We start from the raw sequence: 24,199 nt of genomic DNA, 5'->3' as shown, positions 1-24,199 counted from the left end.
CGGCAAACGGGCGTGGACTACAATGACCATGAGCCCCTGCCGGCATCGGCAGGGGCTCATGGTCATTGTAGTCCACGCCCGTCTGGAGAGCCAGCGCTTGGCCACCCCGTCTCTAGGAGAGTCTCAACCTGCAGTGGCCAACGCTCTCTATCCTGCAGTGTGTGTTTGTGTGGGGCTAATCCGGATCCCTTCCGCACCGGTTGGCCAATCCCCCTTCCCGGTGCTTTTGCAATTGGTGCTTTCCTGGCATCTGCAAGGCATCTCCAGCCCACCCGGCCGCGCAGTTGCCCCCCGATCTACTTCTCCGCCCCCAAGAGGCGGGCCAGCCCGTCCACCGCCCACCGCCCACCCAGTCCCGCCCAGTCCCGTCCCGCCCCGCCCCTCGGCGCCCGCGGGCTCCCTCCAGCTGGCGCGGCGCAAAACTTTCTCCGCCACGTGGGTCCCGCGTGCCAGGCCGGGGGTGGGGCAAGGGGGGCCGCTCCGCGCGGGCTTTTGAGCCCCTCCCGGCGCCATCGGAGCCGCACTGAGCGCAGCCGCCGCCAGAGGAGGAGGAGGAGGAGGCAGAGGACGCGCCATGGCCCCCGCCGAGATCCTCAGCGGCAAGACCGTTTCCGCGTAGGGCTGGGCTTGGCTTTCGGTGGGGAGGGGATCCGGGCGCTGCAGGGGCGCCCCTAGGAAGCTAGCAGGCGTGCGGGGCTCCCGGCACGAGGAGGGCGCCCCCAGCTGGCTCGCTGCGCGCGGGACAACATGGGGTGGAGGGGGGCTCCCCAAAGTTGGCATCCCCCCCCCCTGCGGGTGGAGTTTCTCACGCCCGGGCAGAAAGATTTGGGGGGAACTTGGTGGCGGCTGGGAGGCCCCCGATCCCGAGAGCGCAGCCCACGTTGCGCAATGCGCTTGAGATGCGCGGCGTTTTGCACGGGGGGATCCAGCCGCATGGGCCCCGCGTGGCCTCCGGGGCTGTGACCCTGAATGCCCTTGAGCGCGCGCAGCTGCCTGCGGACTGGTTGGGCCAGGTCAGTGTCGCCTGCTCTGGCCGGCAGCGGCTCCCCGGTCTTTCGCAGGGCTTTGTTGGAGAGGCCAGGGATCTGTTGACCTGGGACTTCCTTGTGTGCCCAGCGGACGGTCTGCAAGTGAGCCAGCCCCTTGGTCCACAGTGTATCCTTGGACTGGCAGCGTCCTCCTGGGGTCTCAGGTAGAAGTCTAGACCCATAACCTGCTGCTTGTTGTTGTTGTTAGGTGCGAAGTCGTGTCCGACCCATCGCGACCCCATGGACAATTGTCCTCCAGGCCTTCCTGTCCTCTACCATTCCCCGGAGTCCATTTAAGCTCACACCGACTGCTTCAGGGACTCCATCCAGCCGCCTCATTCTCTGTCGTCCCCTTCTTCTTTTGCCCTGCTGCTAGATCCTTTAAACTGGAAACGCTGGGGATTGAACCTAGGCGAGAGAATCCTAGAAACGGAGTTGGAAGGGACCTCCAGGGGCATCTCCTCCAACCCCAAGCAGAAGGCAGGGATGACAGCCCCCAGGTGGATCCCCTGGAATTCCAGACTCAAGGGATCAATTCCCCTGGAGAAAATGGCTGCTTTGCAGAGTGGTCCCCATACAGCAGTGCGATTGCTCCCTGCCCCAAATCCTGCCCATTCCCGGTTCCACCCCCAAAGTCTCCAGATAATTCATAACCCAGAGATGGCAACCCTAGCTGCTGCCAAGCCACTAACACTCCTCTCCTCCCCCAGCCATTTTTCTGTCTGCCAGGGTCTTCTACGTGCAAAGCAGATACTCAATGGCTTACCTACAGACTCTTATCAGCTAAATTGGGGGTTGGGGTGTTATGGGGGGTATATTGTTTTGCGATCCGCCTTGAGTCCCGGGGGGGAAGATGGACTATAAATCTAATAAATAATAATAAGTAATTTGGAGTAATAATAAGTAATTTGGAGGGAATTTGGAGGGAATCTGATTCAGTGTGATGTAAACACTTCAGTTATGGTAGCCCAGGACCCTGATCTGAGGCTGACTGCTGAACTTTAGTTGCTGATTAATGAAGTGAGGCGGTAGCACTTTGCATAAGTTCAGAGGCAACTGCTGTTCTTCGTATTTAGTCTGGCATTACCCCCCCCCCAAGAGTGTATAAGTCGCTCAGAACCTCAGGAACAGAACAAAAGCTAAATGAGTGCATTGAAGTTCATTTCTTGCTTGAAATCTGGGATTTACTTTGTGTGTCTGTGTATAAAGTGCTCTCCTGTCACAACTGATTTAGGTAAGATGAAGAGAGGTGGCTTGCCAGCCCCTGCCATTATGTTGTAACCATGGAATGGTGGATCGGACCTGTGGTCCATCATGAGAACATCAGAAGAGCCCTGCTGGATCAGACCAGGGATCCATCCAGTCCAGCCTCCTGTCTCACTCAGGGGCCAACCAGTTCCTCTGGAGGGCCAACAACAGGGCAGAGAGGCCGAGGCCTTCCTAAGAACACCAGGAGAGCCCTGCTGGATCAGACCAGGGGTCCATCTAGTCCAGCATCCTGTCGCACACGGTGGCCTATTACTAACACAGTAGAGGAAAAACTGGGTCTGAAACAGGACACATTTAAATGCAATAAACGAACTTGCTTGTTGTCTTTTTCCTAATTTTATTTTGCTTGTAGTGACACACAAAATGATAGTTTCGGTCAAAAAGCTTTCATAAGACTAAAAAATCAGGCTAACAATAATTTCTAACACTTACCAATACTTGTAAGTAAATGAACTTTTAAAGTTACTCAAATTCTAAGAGTGTCATTTTCTTTTATATCTGAAAGAATGGCCACTGTAATGAAAGCCATTCCCAATCCTAAAAAACGATTCATACCACAAAACTACAAAGATTAGTAAAGGGTTACCAAGGCTGTACTGCGTTCCAATTAAAGAGAAGTTCGTATAAATTTTATTTTTGTTTTGTAGAAATCTGAATGTACTTTTTACTACTTATTAATTCATTCTGTGTTCTTTATTATGGTGAGTGTTTTATACATTGTAAGATTATATTATGAATAGAATTTTCTTCCTAGTAAAATATTGGTCAATTTTTGTAGTTTATACCATAACTGATGAAAGCTGCTTGAGAGAAACAATCATTTAGTATGTCACTACAAGCAAAACGATATTAAGAAAAAGACCACAGACAAGTTTGTTCATTGGATTTAAAAGTGTCCCATTTCAAACAAAAATTTCAAACACAGTGACCAACCAGTTCCCTTGGAAGGCCAGCAACAGGGCATAGAGGCCAAGGCCTTCCCCTGATGTTGTGTCCTGGCTCTGGGATCCAGAGGATCAGTGCCTCTGAATGTGGAGGTCCCCCTCAGTCACCATGCTAGTAACCACCAATAGATTTATCCTCCATGAATCATTCTCTGTGTACAATAGTATTTCCTGAACCTACTGCCCATCAGCTTGGTGGATGCTTTTGAGTTCTAGCACTCTAAGAGCAGGAGAAACATTTCTCTATGTCCACTCTCTCCACCCCATGCATCTTTTTATAACCATCTATCGCAGGGGTAGTCAACCTGTGGTCCTCCAGAGGTTCATGGACTACAATTCCCATGAGCCCCTGCCAGCAGGGGCTCATGGGAATTGTAGTCCATGAACCTCTGGAGGACCACAGGTTGACTACTCCTGGTCTATCGTATCTCCCCCTTGTCTTGTTTCCTAAACTGAAAAGTCTCAGACGCTTCGGCCTTTCCTCACAAGAAAGGTGCTCTAATGACTTCTTGGCTGCCATGCTCTGCACGTTTTCCAGCTCTGCAGTGTCCTCTTGAAGATACAGTGACCAGAATTGTCCCCAGTATTCCAAAGGAGGCTGCACCATTGATCTATATGAGGGCATTACACTATCAGATCTTTATTCTCATTTCCTTTAGTAATAATCCTTAACACAGAGTTTGCTTTTTTCACTACTGCAGTGCGCTTGGTTTCATTGAGTGATCCCCTATGACCCTGAGATCCTTTTCCCTCTTGAAAAGAGTCCTGTAGAATCGTAGAGTTGGAAGGGACCTCCTGGGTCATCTAGTCCAACCCCCTGCACTATGCAGGACACTCCCAACCCTGTCGCTCATCCACTGTCTCCTGCCACCCCCTTGAACCTTCACAGCATCAGCTTCTCTGTCAGATGGCTCTCCAGCCTCTGTTTAAACATCTCCAAAGATGGAGAACTCACCACCTCCCGAGGAAGCCTGTTCCACTGAGAAACCACTCTGTCAGGAACTTCCTCCGGATGTTGGGACGGAATTTAGAATCATAGAATCATAGAGGTGGAAGGGACCTCCTGGGTCATCTAGTCCAACCGCCTGCACTATGCAGGACACCCACAATCCTGTTGTTCATCCACTGTAACCTGCCACCCCTTTGGCTTCACAGAATCGGCCTCTCTGTCAAATGGCTCTCCAGCCTCTGTTTAAAAATTCCCGAAGATGGAGAACCCACCACCTCCCAAGGAAGCCTGTTCTCTCTTTGTGCTCTCTTTGTGTTTGGCTAATAGATTCTTATGCAGTTTAATAGTATGCAGTCCTTGAAATTCCCCGCCCCGAGACGGCCATCAAGGCAAAATGCTAAAAACTCACCATAAAAAACAAAACACTCCTATTGAGAAACAGAGCTAAAATTCCTAAAAAAAAAACAAATCTCTGGACACGAAGGAGAGATCAGGGTGGGAATGCCAGATGAAAGAGGAAAAGTCTTTACATCCTTACAGAAGACAGCAATAGAGGGGGACAGGTGAGCCTCTCTGGGGAGTGAGTTTTTGGTGCCACGACCAATAAGGCTCTCTTCTGGGTGGCCAAAAGACGAGGGCACCTGAAGCAAGGCCTCCAAAGATGATGGACGTGGTTTTGCAGGTTCATAAAGGAATGTCGGTCTGTCGGTCCCAAAACCTATAGGGCTTTAAACGTCGACACCAGTGCCTTGAACTCTGCATTTAAACAGACCGGGAGCCGGTGTAGATGGGCCAACCCTTTGGACAGCTTTGGCAACGTGTGTCAGTATTTCTGATGTGGCCTTTCCCCAGGGTGCAGTTTTCCTGCTCCTAGCTTTCCCCTGCTGTCTGTCTTTATTGCGCCATAGGCTTAACATTTAACTCGGGAGCACATGACTGATTAACACGTGTACCTTGATCCTGGAATGTGTACGTATGTCCCAGGAATGCTTGTTCTTCTTTTGAAATCCCTGCTTGGCTTTAAAATCATTTCTCTCTTGAGGTCCAGGTGCAGAATGCGATTGTTTTGTAAGGACTTCCCTCCCCTCTTTCACACACATTTTAGAAGGGATTAGAAGTGTTCCTCTTACAGCTGGACACAGATCGACTTTCATATGTTTTGAAGGGAGGTAGAAACCTGTAGAAGTGAGCAGAGACTCACAAAAGTGCCTATTTTAGGGATGTCGGCCTGCAGGCAGGACGTGGGGATGCTCTGGAATTACAGCTCAGTTCCAGACTGCTCAAATCAGTTCCCCTGGAGAAAAGTTAGACGGTATAGCGTTGTGCCCCACTGGGGATCGTGGCCTCCCCGTGCTCCATTCCCAAATCTTTAGGAGTTCTCTGACCTGGATCTGGGAATCCTACACCGCCTTTCCCTGCCAGCAGCCAAAGGGAACCTAGCAACCCAATCATTCCCTGCCACGGAAGTTATTATTTTTTATTTATTGGATTTCTATACTGCCCTCCCATATGGCTCAGGGCGGTTTACATACAATGTGGGGGGATACAGGGAATGAATTAATATATAAAGTAAACAAATACAACAACAACAATAATCTGCAGAGGAGAGGACACGCAGTAATGGGTTTAAACTCCAAGTACAACGATATAGACATCAGGAAAAAAATTTCACAGTCAAGAGTAGTTCAGCAGTGGAATAGGCTGCCTAAGGAGGTGGTGAGCTCCCCCTCACTGGCAGTCTTCAAGCAAAGGTTGGATACACACTTTTCTTGGATGCTTTAGGATGCTCTGGGCTGATCCTGCGTTGAGCAGGGGGTTGGACTAGATGGCCTGTGTGGCCCCTTCCAACTCTAGGATTCTAAATAAGACAATTTCAGTGATCTCAAACAATATAACAGGAACGGAACTTAGCTAAAGCTCTTAAAGAGGACAGACTGGTTCAGGCCATGGAGAGGATGTCTGAGGGGGGGACCTGTCTCAGGCAAATACCTAGTGGAGGGGCTCCCTTTTGCAGGCCCTGGGGAATTTTGGGAGTTCGGGCAGGGCCCTGATCTCTTCGGGGAGCTCGTTCCACCAGGTGGGGAACAGGATCGAAAAAGCTCTGGCCCTCGCTGAGGACCAGCGTGCTTCTTTGGGGCCAGGGATCACTAGCCAATTGGTGGTGGCAGAGTGTAATGCTGTTTTGGGGGTATAGGCGGAGAGACGGTCTCTTAGGAACACTGGGCCCATTACTCTTCCAGGTGCTCCTGGACCCTGGCTCTTTTCTCCTACTACAGGCAGACTAACTCGGTTACCTATTCTGGAATTGAGTCGTGAGTCACAAAAGCTCCTTCCCGGACACAAATTTTGCTAGTCTTTCAGGTGCTCCTGGACTCTTGTCCTATTCTCCTGCTACTGGCAAACTAACAGGATGACCCATCTTGGAAGTGAGCCATGATTCACAAAAGCTCCTCCCCTACCACAAATTCTGCTAGTCTTTCAGGTGCTCCTGGACTCTGGCTCTTCTCTCCTGCTACAGACTCACATGGGCTACCCGTCTTGATCTCCAGGTTGTTCATGATGCAACAAAACAGGGCCGATAAAGGAGAAGCCCTAAAAGAGGTCAAGTAGCTTTGGACGTGAGAGGGAGGCTTATTCCGGAAAAGAAAGACAGTGTCCAGCTTCTTCCAGTGAACCAGGCAGAGAGTCACAAGTTCCCCGGCTCATGTGCCTTCGATTAATCCATGCCGCTTCGCTGCGGTCAGGTCTGCACGAAATAAAAGCTCCCAGTGTTAGGAGCAGTTTTCTTTCTCTTGGTGCACCGGCAGATTCTGCTTCCTTTGCACAAAATAGTCTGGTTGTCTTGTGCCAGGATGCAAATCTGTTAGGAACATGGTGTTTCTGGGATGGTGAATGAGGAGACTTTGGGCCAGAAGGGCTCCATTGAAAATCTCCTCCTGACCATACAAATGAATTTCCTGTTTCCTAACCTAACCCAACCCTACGTCACAGAGTTGCTCCATGTGGCCCGAATGGGGTAATTCCCTTGTAGTGTTCTCTGAGCTCATTAGGAGTAGGGAAGAGAGTGAGTGAGATAGGAAATTTGCTGCCAGAGGATGTAGTGATGGCCACAGGAATAAACAGCTTTCAGGGAGGACTAGATTAATTGAGGATGAGTCTATCATTGGCTACGTGGTGATTGAGGGGAACCTCCACTTTCAGAGGCACTGATCTTATGAATCCCAGAGCTGGCTTGTAACATTGGGGAAGGACTTGGGCTCTCTGCCCTGTTGCTGGCCCAGAAGAGGAACTGGCTGGCCCTTGTGTGAGACAGGAGGCTGAACTAGATGGATCCCTGGTCTGACCCAGCAGGGCTCTCCTGATGTCCTTAGGAAGGCCTTGGCCTCTCTGCCCTGTTGTTGGCCCTCCAGACGAACTGGCTGGCCCCTGTGTGAGACAGGAGGCTGAACGAGATGGACCTCTGGTCTGATCCAGCAGGGCTCTTCTGATATTCTTAGGAAGGCCTCGGCCTCTCTGCCCTGTTTTTGGCCCTCCAGACGAACTGGCTGGCCCCTGTGTGAGACAGGAGGCTGGACTAGATGGACCTCTGGTCTGATCCAGCAGGGCTCTCCTGATGTCCTTAGGAAGGCCTCGGCCTCTCTGCTCTGTTGTTGGCCCTCCAGAGGAACTGGTTGGCCATTGTGTGAGGCAGGATGTTGGACTAGATGGACCACTGGTCTGATCCAGCAGGGCTCTTCTCATATAAGGATAAAATGAAGGGGAGAACATTGAGGGCTGGTTTTGAATCTCAGTTTATGAAAAAAATCAGGATAGGCAGGCAGGAGATAAGTATGCTCAGTCGGGTTACAGTGAGAAGCTGCAACTTTCCAAAGGAGGTCTTTCACATCATCTGCTCCTTCTGGTGATGCAAGAGATTGAACAGGGGACATTCCGCAGGTAGACTGGATGCCCTGCAAATGCGCCGTGATTTCACTTTTTGTCCAGATTTTTTTTTTCTGTAGTGCTGATTGGGGTGGGAAGGCAGCTTGGTAGAGTCAGATCTCAGGAATGATGTAGGGTCAGTACTTGGATGGGGGACAACCAAGGAAGGCTCTGCAGAAGAAGGCCATGGCCAACCACCTCTGCTTCTCTCTTGCCTTGTAAGGACCATGCAGTGGTTGCTTTAAGTCTTGGATGGGAGACCACCAAGGAAGGCTCTGCAGAGGAAGGCCATGGCCAACCACCTCTGCTTCTCTCTTGCCTTGTAAGGACCATGCAGGGGTTGCTTTAAGTCTTGGATGGGAGACCAACAAGGAAGGCTCTGCAGAGGACGGCCATGGCCAACCACCTCTGCTTCTCACTGGTCTTGAAAGCCCCTGGCTGGGAGTCACCCACCATAGATTGCTTGTGAATTGATAACATTTATGTATGTACTACTAACTGGGATATATTGCAAGAATAGGTATATCCATGGCTACTCATGGTGACGGAGGGGAAACCTCCCCATTCAGAGGCGCTAAACCTCTGAATACCATCAGGGGAAGGCCTGGGCAACATCAGGGGAAGGCCTGGTCCTGCATGCCCTGTTGGACTTCCAAAGGAACTCATTGGCTACAATGTGAGACAGGATGCTGGACTAGATGGACCCCTGGTCTGATCAACAGGACTCTTCGGATACTCTTGATCATTTGAATCCAAGATTCTAAACCCTCCACCAAGTGCTTTAGGATGCTCTGGGCTGATCCTGCGTTGAGCAGGGGGTTGGACTAGATGGCCTGTATGGCCCCTTCCAACTCTATGATTCTAAGACTTAAAAGTTTCAAAAGATGCTGCTGTTGTAATGCAATCCTAGGCAGAGGTACGACGACCACCTTTCTAAGCCCCAAAGTCACACAGTGGCATCACGCTCTTTATGTGTGCCCTGGTATTCTCCACGAATCTATCTAATTCCGCCTTAAAACTCTGTGTTCGTGTGATTTTTATTGCTTTAATGCGAAATACCATAATGGAAATGTTAACAACATTTTACAACTTTCAGCCGCAGTTTAAAATGCAACTTATTTGTGGACAATGGTAACCCGCCACGAGCTGGTTTTGGGAGTGGTGGGAAATAAAAATCAAAATAATAATAAAATTAGTATTATTATTATTGGGGTGGGGGGAGAGAGAGCAGGTAGGAATGACTTCCTTCTGACAAACTGTTGTAACAAAGAGGCAGCTTGGTGCAGTGGTGGCCTCAAATCTGTAGAGCCGGGCTTGATTCTCCACTCCTCCACCTGCAGCCAGCTGGGTGACTGTGGTTGAGTCACAGTTCTCTAAGGGCTATCCTCAAAGCAGTTCTGTTCGAGCTCTCTCAGCTCCACCTGCCTCAAAGCGTGTCTCTTGTGGGTGGGAGGAAGGGAAAGCTTTGAGACTTTTGGGCATTGAAAAGTAGGATATAAAAACCAGCCCCTCTTCTTCTAAAGATTAACTGTTTCAGGCTAACCGTGGATTTATATTAGTGGGATCCGGTGAAATATTAACTGGAGATAAAACGGAGGCCCTTCACCTTTTACCCTCCTCCTTCGTCATCAGAATCATCATTGAGAAAAATAAAATACTGTTGCGAAACGAAAGCCTAAAGAGACCTGAATCAGCCCTTTTTACAGCTCACATCTGTTTCTGCAAACGCAAGAATGTTTTCTAGTTCTGTAAAGATATATCCTCCTATGCCCAGTGAAGTGCTGTAGCATTTGATGGTGCAATTCTACTCACTGTGATACATGAATCGGTAACGTGCTGATCTAATCACATCTGGCAAAACACAAATACATTCCTAGGTGTTTAATTTTCAGACCTGGCACTGTGTATTTCAAGCACAGATCTGGCACAAAGCAACGCCTGAGAACTCTTCCCGGACAGTAGCATCAAATGCTAAATTCATTCTGCCGCCACACAGCTGCCGATAGGTTTTTATATCCCACTTTTCACTATGCAAGGAGTCTCAAAGCGGCTTACAGTCGCCTTCTCTTCCTCTCCCCACAACAGACACCCTGTGAGGGAGGTGAGGCTGAGAGAGCCCTGATATTACTGAAGAAGAAGAGTTGCTTCTTATATGCCACTTTTCTCTACCCGAAGGAGTATCAAAGTGGCTTACATTCGCCTTCCCTTTCCTCTCCCCACAACAGACACCCAGTGAGGGAGTGGTGGCTGAGAGAGCCCTGATATTACTGAAGAAGAAGGAGAGTTGGTTCTTATAGGCCGCTTTTCTCTACCAGAAGGAGTCTCAAAGCGGCTTACAATCGCCTTCCCTTTCCTCTCCTCACAACAGACACCCAGTGAGGGAGGTGAGTCTGGGAGAGCTCTGCAGATCCATAAAAATGTACTCACACATGCACCCCCGACTGGTGGCCAGAATCATCCCCCTTTTCTTCTTTTTTCATGCAGGGAAAAGTAACTCCAGTTACAGTGGCTGGCAAAAGTATTCACTCCCCTTGGTTTTTATCTTGTTTTGTCGCATTTCAACCTCGAAATAATTTTTTTGGGGGGAGGAGGGTAGCACCCTTTGATTCTCACAGCCTACCTACCCCTTTGAAGGTGCGAAATCTTTTTGATTGTGACACAAGCAGTGCTTAAGACAAGAAAACCAGAAATCATGACTGTGCATAAAGCATTTGTCCCCCCAAAGCCAATACTGTGTAGAGCAGACTTTAGAATCATAGAATCATAGAGTTGGAAGGGGCCATACAGGCCATAGAATCATAGAGTTGGAAGGGGCCATACAGGCCATCTAGTCCAACCCCCTGCTCAACGCAGGATCAGCCCAAAGCATCCTAAAGCATCCAAGAAAAGTGTGTATCCATTCTTTCTCAACCAGGTTTTCAGGGGGGGGGGGGTCTTGACAGCCCTGGAAGGGTTTCCCGAATAGGGGGGAGTTAATTAATATATCATTTTAAAATGTGTTAAGCATTTAGAAGAAGAAGAAGAAGAGTTGGTTCTTATATGCCGCTTTTCCCTACCCGAAGGAGGCTCAAAGCGGCTTACAGTCGCCTTCCCATTCCTCTCCCCACAACAGACACCCTGTGGGGTGGGTGAGGCTGAGAGAGCCCTGATATCACTGCTCGGTCAGAACAGTTTTTATCAGTGCCGTGGCGAGCCCAAGGTCACCCAGCTGGCTGCATGTGGGGGAGCGCAGAATCAAACCTGGCATGCCAGATTACAAGTCCGCACTCCTAACCACTACACCAAACTGGCTCTCTTTATTGGGTGATATGACCATATATGCTCATGTTAAGCTGCCCCACCTCCCCAAATGGCCGATGGACCTGGAGAGGGTGGGAAGGGGAGGGTCCTCAAACTATGGTTGCTTCCCAATTGTATTCTGCATGATTGCACCACTTCTGGGGTTTCTCGAAGCCTGAGGAATGTTTCTGCGATTTCTCAGTGGTCAAAAACTTGAGAAAAGCTGCAAGTCCGAATACTTTTTGCAAGCAGCTGTACCTGTGTTGTTCACAGACAGGCAGGCGGGTTTCCCCTCTGCTAAATGGGATTGTAGTCCAGAGTTAATCTCTGGTTTAGGATTCTGCTTAGGATGGGAAGTGGAAGGTAGAACTGGCTTGCATGCCTATTTTTGTAGGGCACAGAAAAGAGGTTATTTTTGCCTCTGTTTAAAAGTGGAGGAAGCGAGAATGGAAAAGGGGGAACAGCCTCTAAAACACATTTGTGTGTTTTTAATGATACCTGGTGCTCCTTCACAGGAGTTTCAATTTCACAGCTTATCTTTCTCACATCCCTGGAAATGAAATTGTCAAAATGTAAAGGGGAGAATGCTCAACTTTCTCGCAGTTCCTGCTTACTGTAGTTACACCCTGTGCTCACTAGATGGCACTGACATGCACGTTTTATTTGAGTCGGGATGGAAAAATAAATTGATAAAATAACTTTTTATCAAATGACATCCCATGCTACAAAACATGAAGACCTTGATTTAAAAGCACCAAGATGCAGATACAAACTTGCAATTTAAAAGCAGCAATGCACACACAACCTTGCAATACGTTTTCATTTTAAACAAATATTGACATTCTTCAAATGTAAATATACCAAAACGATTTTACAATATCTTTTGCCACTTCTTCATAGAAAACTATTTACAAAACTTTTTATTATTGCTTACAGTCTTGTCTGCCTACCTACCTACCTAATCTATAATCAACCTTTCTCAACTATTTTACCATTGAGAAATCTCTGACATATTCTTCAGGCTTTGAGAAATTCTGGAAGTGGTGCAATCGTGCAGAATATGGTTGGGAAGAATTGCTGTGTGCATGCCCACTCGGGGCCCCTCCCCTTCCCACCCCCTCCAAGGCCCATCGTTGGCAATTTGGGGAGGGGTGGTTGGGTTGACATGGTTATATATGGTCATGTTGTTGTTAGGTGCGAAGTCTTGTCTGATCCATTGCGACCCCATGGACAATGATCCTCCAGGCCTTCCTGTCCTCTACCATTCCCCGAAGTCCATTTAAGTTTTCACCTACTGCTTCAGTGACTCCATCCAGCCACCTCATTCTCTGTCGTCCCCTTCTTCTTTTGCCCTCGATCGCTCCCAGCATTAGGCTCTTCTCCAGGGAGTCCTTCCTTCTCATGAGGTGGCCAAAGTATTTGAGTTTCTAGCAGGGTAGAATACCATAAACCCCACCCCCCCGAAACAGCCATTTCCAGGACATTTCCAGGCCCCACTGGGAGGTTGACGACCATGCTATCTTTTTGGTGTGCACTTGGTATTCCTGAATCAGGGTGTGAATTTGCTTTTTCTCTCCCTTTTCTTTTTTATGTGTGATATGAATTTGCTTTTTCTTTCTCCTGTGCTCACCCCCCTCCTCCTCTTCTAGGCAAGTACGGGAGCGACTGAAGAACCAGGTGGCAAACCTGAAGGAGAAAGCCCCAGGATTCAGGCCAGGGCTTGCAATTTTGCAGGTAACACCCCCCCCACACACACACACACCGCCTCCCCCCCCAGGTTTCTAAGCATCTGTTCACGGGCCAGGACTTCTTTTCTAGAAATGGGTCCGAAAGCTGGAGAGAATTTGCTGGGGGGAAAGTGGCGACTGAGAAGAGGAGTTCTTAATCTTTTCTCTTTCTCCGCTTCCATAGAATCCTAGAGTTGGAAGGGGTTTGCAAAGGCCGTCTCGTCCAACCCCCTGCCCAAGGCAGGCTCAGCCTAAAGCAGCCATGAGAAGGATCTGTCCAGGCTGAACCTTTCCCCCAAATTCCCCTCCCCTGGGCTGGTTCCTCTCGAGTTAGGGTTGCCAGCACTGTGTTGGTTGGGAGTTTCCTAAAGGTTTTATGCATAGAATTTGGGGAGAGAGGAGATTTCAACCAGCTTGAATGCCATAGGGCAGGGGTAGTCAAACTGCGGCCCTCCAGATGCCCATGGACTACAATTCCCATGAGCCCCTGCCAGCGTTCGCTGGCAGGGGCTCATGGGAATTGTAGTCCATGGACATCTGGAGGGCCGCAGTTTGACTACCCCTGCCATAGGGTCTAATGTCCAAAGCTGCTGTTTCTTCCAGGGAGACTGATCTCTGCAGCGTGATTGGCTGCAATTTTTGGGAACTCTCCAGTCAGAATTTCATTTCTGTGTTTCTCAACTTGAGCACTGTTAAAGAAGCCCCTTACGGTGCAAAATAACTTTGAAAGCAGCGAAACCGGCGTTTAAGGCCAGGTTCACCCGGAAAGAGATGAGGAGGCACATTTCTTTGATGGTGATATGCTCTGACCGCAGGGGATTACAGATAATTCACCTTCTGGAATGCAGGCAAGGATTAAAAACCTCCCATGGAGAGCAATCCAGTTCAGCAAGCTGAGGGGTGGAGACTAACCTTTTCTCCCCGCTGTGCTCCTTTTTCTCTCTGCAAAGAGATTTTGTGTCAAGGAACACTCAAAGCCGAAATCCACCACCTGGGTTTTAAAATGGGTCTCTTCCCCTTTTCCTCCATGGTGCTTTGCCGCCTCATTACCCTCCTGCATGTGTGAACCGGTTCTATGTCCTCTCCCTTTGCTGAGTCCCTGGAAAAGTTTGTGGGTAGATGGTGCCGATGTAACCAGGCAAATCTAGGCCTGGTTCGTGTCTGTCTGGAAGTCTTCCTGGCTGCTCCATATTTTAATGTCATTATTATTTTTAACTAGAGGCAAAGCCCATTGCATTCAGGAATATAATGGGCACTAGGTGGGTGGACGAACTCTGCGGACAGCCTCCCCCTCCCCCCAGGACCTGGAAAAGCAGCAAGCCCTTGAGCAGGGAACTCACTGGCAGGGGAAGCTCTCACATGGCAGGGATCTGCAGCCGCCGAGCCTCGGAGGGAAGTGAGAGGAGGAGGAGGGAGTGGTCAGGGGTGGGGGATGGAAGGCGGTTGGCTGGCCACTGGACAGACAGGCAAGCCGTTTGGAAGAGGAGGCACTCAGGGGTGGGCAGCTGCCCTAAGTGAGTGTTAAGCGCTGAATGGCACTTAAGCCATGAGACCAGCTCCTCCCCCAAGCCCTTACCAGAAATATTAAGTGGAGCAGATGTCAGTTGTAAAGTGCTTTGTGGAAAAACACTGTTTTTGGCTACTGCATGACACTATTGGACTGGATGGGCCATTGGTCTGATCCAACATCTCTTATGTTATTACAAACAAGTATTTGGTGGAGGGCTCACTTGGGCACAAAATTGGGGTCACTGTGGGTGGGTGAGTTTCCTACATTGTGCAGGGGGTTGGACTAGATGACCCTGGAGGTTCCTACCAACTCTAGGATTCTATGACGCTATTCTATTATTCTGTTTTCCAGTAGAATGTCAAACTAAGATGTGGGATGGCCAGGTTTGAGTCCCTGCTCCGTCACACTGCTCACAGACAGTGTAGATCAATTGTTGTTGCCTCAGCTAATTTACCTCACGGGTTCAGAGGGTAGCCATGTTGGTTTGCAGTAGAAGAGCTAGATCCAAGTCCAGTGACACCTTAGACACCAAAGTTTTCGGTGCAAACGCTGAAGAGTCAAAGTTTCCTTCATCAGATAAGTGATGAAATGTCTGACAAAGGGATCGTTGCCTCTTGAAAGCTTGAACTCCAGAAATCTTGCTCATCTTGGGGGGATTGGATAAATATACGGAGAAGAGGTCCATCAGTGGCTATTAGTATAGTGGCTATTACTATGTCTGGGGTAGTGATGCTCTGTATTCTTGGTGCCTGGGATCCTGGAGTTCTGGCTTTCCTGGTGGACCTCCTGATGGCACCTGGGTTTTGGCCAATATGTGACAAGGAGTATCAGACTGGATGGTCCATTGGCTTGATCCAACATGGCTTCTCTTATGTTCTTATGGTGGACCTCCTGATGGCACCTGGGTTTTGGCCACTGTATGCCACAGAACGTTGGTCTAGATAGGCCGTTTGCCTGATCCAATATGGCTTCTCTTCTGTTCTTATGGTGGACCTCCTGATGGCATCTGTGTTTTGGCCATTGTGTGTCACAGAGTGTTGGACAAGATGGGCCATTGGCCTCATCCAACACGGCTTCTCTTATGCTCTAATTGGTAAGGTGCTGCTGGTCTTGAATCTAGTGTTACTTCATAGAGCACTTATGAGGCCAAGCAGTATGCATTTGTGGGAAGAATCATGGGAGGTTCCCTGAGCCCATTGGAGGGAGATTAGGATAAAACAGACTGAAATGAAACAGCCAAATTCCCCCCAGTGACCTTTTCCTTTCTTTCAAGGTTGGTGATCGGGATGATTCAAATCTCTACATTAGCATGAAACTGAAGGCGGCAGCTGAGGTAAACTTTCTCCCTAATTCAGCTGAGAATTCTGAAGTTCTTCTTCTCTTTAGGCAGAAAGACTGGGAGACAGATTAGCTGTAATACAATTTTGATATTTTTTTATTATTTAAAGAGATTTCCGTAGCACCTTACTTTTTCAGCGTGTTGTTGCAGTCTGGTCTAATGTTTAGGATCTCAGACTGGGATCTGGGTTCAAATCCTTGCAGGACCACGAAGCTGTCTGGGGGAATTTTGGGTAGACGTACTTTCACAGCATACGCTCAGGGGTAGTCAAACTGCGGCCCTCCAGATGTCTATGGACTACAATTCCCATGAGCCCCTGCCAGCAAACATCTGACGGACATCTGGAGGGCCGCAGTTTGACTACCCCTGCGCTACCTCATAGGCATGATGTGACAAAAAAGTAGGAGAAATCTATTTGCCACTTTGCATTCTTTGGAGGAATGGTGAGATAAAAATGTGACCGCTATAGAGATATGTCCAGGCCACCAAAGTTTTCGGTGAATCCTGACACCCGATTTGCTCTGTACATCACTTGGACTTAACTTCCTTTGCCCCCAGTGATGTCACTAGATTTGATTGGCTGCACAACCATGTCACCGTTCATAGGTGGGCCGGTATTAGGAAGCCAAATGGAGAAGCCGTTGGACACAGTGAACAGGAGTGAAAAACATGAAATCTGGGGCTGAGTTCTTATGGTGAATGGAACTTATTGGGACACAAAAAAAATGGCGCTGGAGAAACCACCGGCTGGGTGCATGAAGAGAATAATTTTGAAAGTACCCGTGAGAAGGGCATAAAAACTAATGGCGGGCCTTCCCAGGACAGGAAGCGACTGTTGCCATGGCAATAAAGCAGTGTGCTTCCTCACGAGGGTTTTGGGGGGGGACATTATTTAATCTCAAATCAGGACAATTTTCCTTTGCAGGGATGGGGAGGGGTCAGTCACAACTCTGCCTATGGGAATATTGATGAGCTTTTCAAGATGAAAAAATTATTCCCCCCCCCCCTTTTTTTAAAAAATATTTTAATCGTGATGCGACTTATAAAACCGAATAAATCCTCGGCCTTCTTGCTTTTCTAGATCGGGATCAACGCCAATCACATCAAGCTGCCAAATACTGCATCAGAAGCTGAGGTAACGCCATATTGAATTTTTGGTTTGTGTGTATGTGTGCCTGCAGGGGTGAGTTTCATGATAGAATTTGACAGGATAATCCTGCTGTTCTCTCTTGGCAGTTATGTCTTCTGACCTCACCGCATGGTGTCTGAATTACATTTCATTACAGGCTGAAGGAAGTTTAAAGTTTTTTTTTTTTTAATCTGCCTGCCTTCTGGCTATGGCTTACCTTCAAATTGTGATTATGAGGACACATTGGCTAGGAAGCTTTCTCACCATGTCAGGATTCTTTTCTTATATGACTGGCTAAGTTTGGCTCAGAGGAAGAGCTTCTGCTTGGCATGCAGAAGGTCCCAGGTTCAATCCCCGTCATCTCCAGTTCAAAAGGACCGGGCAGGTGATTGGAATGACCTCCTCCTGAGACCCTTGAGAGTCATGGAGAGGAGCCGTAGCTCAGGAGCAGAGCCTTTGCTTGCCATGCCTAAGGTCCCAGGTTCAATCCCCGGCATCTCCAGATGAAAAGGACCAGGCAGTGGATAATGGGATAGACCTCCACCTGAGACCCTGGAGAGCCATGGAGAGGGGCCATAGCTCAGGGGCAGAGCCTCTGCTTGGCATGCAGAATGTCCCAGGTTCAATCCCCATCATCTCCAGTTCAAGGCAGGTGATCGGAATGACCTCCTCCTGAGACCCTTGAGAGTCATGGAGAGGGGCTGTAGCTCAGTGGCAGAGCCTTTGCTTGCCATGCCTAAGGTCCCAGGTTCAATCCCCGGCATCTCCAGGTCAAAAGGACCAGGCAGTGGATAATGGGATAGACTTCCACCTGAGACCCTGGAGAGCCATGGAGAGGGGCTATAGCTCAGGGGCAGAGCCTCTGCTTGGCATGCAGAAGGTCCCAGGTTCAATCCCCATCATCTCCAGTTAAAAACAATCAGGCAATGGATGATGGGAAGGACCTCTGCCTGAGACCCTGGAGAGCCAGTGCCCATCTGAGGGCACAATACTGACCCTGATGGACCAATGGTATGTCAGCATCATGGGTAAAATCCACTTCAGAGCTAACTTGGGGCTAAATTGATGGACTGCAGTGAGAGCCTGCAGAAATGGCAGGCAATGACAATTAAACTTAGAAGGAGTTGTCACGTGAAAGGGGAACAGGGATTGGTTCCATGTATGATTGCCCTTTTCCCTTGGTGTGAAGAGATTCAAAGAGTCTCTTGCTCGAGGAAAAGACCTACTGCACTAGTGGGAGGAAGCAACAATAGAGGGATGGGTCTGTGGGACCTTAATTCATTGTATTATGCAGAGTTTTGGAGTTTAGACTGGGAATACAGAATGGAATAATCAGCGTTTCCTCACCAAAGGGGTTTTTGATGTGTATTTATAAATCTTACCAACAGAATGTCAGGGTCACAGACCTAAAGGATCGCTTTTTCCTTATAACCCCCCATGAGCAGTAAGATCTTCGGATAAACATCTGCTCAGGGTCCCTGGCCCTAAGGAGGGGAAATTGGCTTCTACCAGGGCCAGGGCTTTTTCAGCCCTGGTCCCAGCCTGGTGGAATGAGCTCCCAGGAGAGATCAGGGCCCTGTGGGATATAAACCAGTTCTGCAGGGCCTGCAAGACGGAGATTTTCCACCACGCGTATGGTCAAGGCCTAAAGTAACATCCACCAAGAAATTCCGGCCTCATCACTTGGAAGAGTTGGAAGATTGGAGCCTGAATGGCAACCCCCCCTGGGGGTCTGGGAATTTTAATGAGGGGGGCATTAGGAGAACTGTATTATTGTTTAGAGCCTCTTGTGGCGCAGAGTGGTAAGGCAGCAGACATGCAGCCTTGAAAGCTCTGCCCATGAGGCTGGGAGTTCGATCCCAGGAGCCGGCTCAAGGTTGACTCAGCCTTCCATCCTTCCGAGGTCGGTAAAATGAGTACCCAGCTTGCTGGGGGGTAAACAGTAATGACTGGGGAAGGCACTGGCCAACCACCCGGTATTGAGTCTGCCATGAAAACGCTGGAGGGCGTCACCCCAAGGGTCAGACATGACCTGGTGCTTGCACAGGGGATACCTTTACCTTTACCTTTTTATTAGTGTTTAACTTTCGTACGTTGTTTTACTGTCACCCTGGGCGATAGAGAATGGCAGGATAGAAATTTAAAAACATTACTATTAATTATTGAAGATTTGATGTATATTTCATCGCATTTATGTGTACGTTTGTGTGTGTTTATTTATTTAAGCCTCAAGAGGCTAAAGCAAACACATAATGAAGCTCACTAACAAAATGAAAAGGGAATACAGGATGCAAACACACAAAATAAGGGAGGAAGAAACCAAAGCCAGTTCTGCCAAGATGTTTCGCCTCCCACACTATGTCAAGATTCACAACTAGATCCATGATGGGATCTTCTAAGTGCATTGGGGCTTTTTTGTCTTAAGAAGGTGTCGGGCACCAGTTTGGTTCAAGGTTGTGATTTGGATAGAGCTGGGTTCATAGAATCTTAGAGTTGGAAGGGACCTCCAGGGGCATCTAGTCCCACCCCCTGCAGAATGCAGGGAAATTCCCAACTACACGTCCCTCTGGGTGATGCTCCACTGATCAAAATGGACCTTCCTGAGGTGTCCTCAACACTGGGAAGGAAGAAGACGGTCCAAAGCAGAGTGCTCGCCTCCCTCTCCTTCTAATAACAATGATAGCATTGCCAGGTAGCCCTCGGCAACCAGTGGGGTGGGGATGAGGGGGCCATAATGGCAGGAAAACTAGCCTTAGGCCTCCATCACTAGTGACACATTGATGTCACTTCCTGCCTGCGCTGGAAGTGATGTCGTCGCTTCGCCCGTGACATAGGGATGCTCTGGTAATTGGGCAAAAAGTCTATGGTAGAAATTTTTACCATATACCCAAGTACCAGAGCGTCCCTGTGTCACTGATGACAGGATGCTGTCACTTCCGGAGCAAGCAGGACCATTTTGATGTAAAAGATCACGTGTTTGATGCCCAGAATCGACATCTGGTTTCACATGCAAGCCTCAAATTCTGCTGCTGTGTTTCTGGCCTTTTTCTCTGCAACACGCCCAGAATCTTGAGGCCTGCTTACATTTGCAGAATAATATCAAAAGGGAGATAAAAATATATCCTTTCCATCCCAAAGGTTCTGAAGCTTATTTTCCTCCCAATTGCTCACCCCTGCTTGCTTTCCAAAGGTACTGAGGTGCATCAATACTCTTAACGAAGATCCGGCCGTCCACGGATTTATCGTGCAGCTGCCTCTGGATTCGAACAAGCCCATCAACACTGAGAAGATAACCAACGCGGTGGCCCCTGAGAAGGATGTAGATGGGTAAGCTTGTCGGGCTTTTGTAAGAGTGACTGGGTTCAAGTCCAGGCTCTGATTATCCCCGTCAGAGCCCTGTAGAACCGCCTCTCCCATAATGCTCTGCCGTGACCGCCTTGAATCATAGAATCCTAGAGTTGGAAGGGGCCACACAGGCCATAGAATCATAGAATCATAGAGTTGGAAGGGGCCACACAGGCCATAGAATCATAGAATCCTAGAGTTGGAAGGGGCCACACAGGCCATAGAATCATAGAATCCTAGAGTTGGAAGGGGCCATACAGGCCATAGAATCATAGAATCATAGAGTTGGAAGGGGCCACACAGGCCATAGAATCATAGAATCATAGAGTTGGAAGGGGCCACACAGGCCATAGAATCATAGAATCCTAGAGTTGGAAGGGGCCACACAGGCCATAGAATCATAGAATCCTAGAGTTGGAAGGGGCCACACAGGCCATAGAATCATAGAATCCTAGAGTTGGAAGGGGCCACACAGGCCATAGAATCATAGAATCATAGAGTTGGAAGGGGCCACACAGGCCATAGAATCATAGAATCCTAGAGTTGGAAGGGGCCACACAGGCCATAGAATCATAGAATCCTAGAGTTGGAAGGGGCCACACAGGCCATAGAATCATAGAATCATAGAGTTGGAAGGGGCCACACAGGCCATAGAATCATAGAATCCTAGAGTTGGAAGGGGCCATACAGGCCATCTAGTCCAGCCCCCTGCTCTGCGCAGGATCAGCCCTAAGCATCCTAAAGCATCCAAGAAAAGTGTGTATCCAACCTTTGCTTGCAGCCTTGCTTATCTGAGAAAAGCCTTCTAAATAGGAATCTATTCATGTGCATTCTCAGTGGTGGTTCCGCAGAGTGTGCAAAGCTCTGATCTTCGAGAGGGCGTTTAAAAAAAAGAGTTTGGAGCTGTAATGGAACAAGCAGGTCTGGTGGGTACCTTTATAAGAGCGTGCTGCAGGGATTATTATAGGTATACCCTGCTTTTACTGCACTGTAATCCACTTTCTGTCTTGTTTATAGCAGCTGTTCGCAATCCTTTATTGGGCACAGCCCTTTGAGGTTCCTGGGTGCAATGAGCTAGGCTAAAAAAAGGCCTAAGCTAAGAATGAGCTAACTATACTTTTGACATTCCTTGTCTGGTATAGAAATGTCCAGAAGTCAAAAATCGAAATCCAAATGGCACAAATGTATTAAAGCCTTCTTTTTTTTTATCTTACGTAATTAATGTATTTCTAATTTGCAACTTATCAGTATCCATTAATTTCCAAATACCGGCAACCAAACGGTGTCTCCGGTATTCTTATCCTGTTTTCTGTATCTTCATCAGTTGATTGCCAGAATATCTACAATAAGCCAGTGTCATGATTAAAGTCAGAATTACACAAATAACATCAATTGTACATCCAGCACAATTTAGAAACGAGACGGGTTTCTAGATTTCACTTCCCATGGCAGTGAATTCCACGTTTGATTTCCTCTTTGGGCGAAGGAGTACCTCCTTTGATTTGTTCTAAGCCTAACTCTCCTTAATTTCGTTGATTGCCAACGAGTTCCTTCTCGCAGTACGAGGACTTGTGGGCACTCAATGGAATCTGACCCAAATCACAAGAGAACCAGCACAGTGATCATAGTCAAGAGTTTCAGGCTAGGGCCTGGGGGACCCGAGCAAGTCCTCACTCAGCCATGTATAGAATCATAGAATCATAGAGTTGGAAGGGGCCATACAGGCCATAGAATCATAGAGTTGGAAGGGGTCATACAGGCCATAGAATCATAGAGTTGGAAGGGGCCATACAGGCCATAGAATCATAGAGTTGGAAGAGGCCATACAGGTGTTGACCATGGCCAGCTATGTTTAGCCTGTGGGCTCAGATGGAGTCAAACAGGGATGATCCAGGGCCTGGAGACCAAGCCCTGTGAGGAAAGGCTGAGGGACTTTGGGATGTTTAGCCTGGAGAAGAGGAGGCTGAGAGGGAACAGGATGGCTCTCTTGAAGTATCTCAAAAGTTGTCACTTGGAGGAGGGCAGGGAAAGGTTCCTGTGGGTAGCAGAGGAGAGGACCCACAGATTACACATAGAACGAGATTGGCTAGATATCAGGAGAAATATTTTTACAGTCAGAATAGTTCAGCAGTGGAAGGGGCTGCCTAAGGAGGTGGTGAGCTCCCTTTGACTGGCAGTAGTGGCTGGACAGATCCTTCTCATGGATGCTTTAGGCTGATCCTGCACTGAACAGCAGGTTGGACTAGATGGACTCTTCCAACTGTGGTTCTGCAATCCTATCTACTCTGCTATTGTGCTGTGATAAATACATTAGCTTCTAAATAGAGACGAACTGGGTGAGTCTTCAGCGTCTGAGTGCTGTCACCTTTGCTCTTCCTTTTGCCTTCCCAGCCTGAGCAGCATCAACGCGGGGAAGCTCTCCCGAGGTGACCTTGGAGACTGTTTCATCCCCTGCACGCCCAAAGGGTGCATGGAACTCATCCGGCAGACGGGTAAGCTTGTTTCTCGGACATCCCCTCGCACTCTGCTTGCATTCGTCGGCCTGCTGCCCATCGTCTTAGCCTTCCTCAACCTTTTTGACCATGGAGGCACACCTGAAACATTTTTCAGGCTTCGAGGCATGCCGGAAGTGATGTCAGCTGGCCACGCCTCCCTGCCCTTTCCCCAGGAAGTGACACGTTGCCCAGAATTCACGCCCAAACACAAAAATCCTGGTAAGCTTGAAACTTTTAAAAGCTCTCCAAGCCAGGCACCCAACAAATTCAAAACCTTTAAGATATATAAAAGGTAGTGTCTGTCCATAGATGAGTCATAATAATTGCATAAACTGATAATAAAACATCTTTAACCACTCCTGTGGAGCGGATTAAATAAAACAGTAAGGCCCCCGAGGGCGGGCCCTGTCTGGGATGAGGAAGGGTGCCGATTGGCCCCTTCCCCCGGACTGACAACTGAAGGCCCTCTGGTTGTCAGTCCGCTGGCAAGGGACTAATCGGCACCCTTCCTCATCCCGGACAGGAAGGCAATTGGCTGGCTGCTGCACAGACAGGCAAGCCGGTTGGAGGAGGAACTCAGGGGCGGGACAGCCGCCCTGAGTGGGTGTTAAGCGCTGAGTGGCACTTACGCCATGAGTCACGCTCCTCCTCCAGGCCCTTACCAGAAATATTAAGTGGAACAGATATCTCCCTGAGAGCATTGCTGAAGGCCCAATGGTGTCTCTGCCACCCAAGGCCCAGAGATAGCCTGGCTGCGGGTGAGTGCTGGGCCACAGAAGATGATAACTTTGAAAATCCCAACATAACTCGCATGCACCAGTGGCACACCCATTTGCTGCAGGACACTGGTGAGAGTCTTGAGTTTGATGAGTGATATTATAACTTCCTGTCATCTGTCTCTGAGGTCTTGTGACTTCCTGTCACACGTTTGGATCTCAGTCTGTGCCATGCTTATTGGGTCCCTAGTCTGAAAAGAAGAAGAAGAAGAAGAAGAAGAAGAGTTGGCTCTTATGTGCCTCTTTTCTCTACCCGAAGGAGGCTCAAAGCGGCTTACAGCTGCCTTCCCTTTCCTCTCCCCACAACAAACACCCTGTGAGGGAAGGGAGGCTGAGAGAGCCCTGATATTCCTGCTCGGTCAGAACAGTTTTATCAGTGCCATGGTGAGCCCAAGGTCACCCAGCTGGCTGCATGTGGGGGAGCGCAGAATCGAACCCGGCATGCCAGATTAGAAGTCCGCACTCCTAACCACTACACCAAACTGGCT

The 24,199-nt window shown here is 48.8% G+C and overlaps 1 protein-coding gene across 1 annotated transcript in view; it reads left to right on the top strand.

Annotated features, from left to right (window-relative positions):
* Positions 1–394: 394 nt before the first annotated feature.
* The window catches only part of MTHFD1 (methylenetetrahydrofolate dehydrogenase, cyclohydrolase and formyltetrahydrofolate synthetase 1), an 89,779-nt gene continuing 65,974 nt past the window's right edge, over positions 395–24,199 (top strand). Inside the window, exons 1-6 of the mRNA XM_077323889.1 lie at positions 395–615; positions 13,040–13,124; positions 15,901–15,960; positions 17,048–17,101; positions 20,286–20,422; positions 22,832–22,932. Coding sequence (XP_077180004.1) covers positions 575–615; positions 13,040–13,124; positions 15,901–15,960; positions 17,048–17,101; positions 20,286–20,422; positions 22,832–22,932 — 478 coding nt within the window. The 5' untranslated portion in view covers positions 395–574. The remainder of the gene's footprint in view (positions 616–13,039; positions 13,125–15,900; positions 15,961–17,047; positions 17,102–20,285; positions 20,423–22,831; positions 22,933–24,199) is intronic.

This window comes from Paroedura picta, chromosome 2 (genome assembly GCF_049243985.1).
Source record: "Paroedura picta isolate Pp20150507F chromosome 2, Ppicta_v3.0, whole genome shotgun sequence".
Taxonomy (NCBI): domain Eukaryota; kingdom Metazoa; phylum Chordata; class Lepidosauria; order Squamata; family Gekkonidae; genus Paroedura; species Paroedura picta.
The sequence above is the reverse complement of the archived record's forward strand: the minus strand, read 5'-3'. Positions and strand labels throughout refer to the sequence as shown.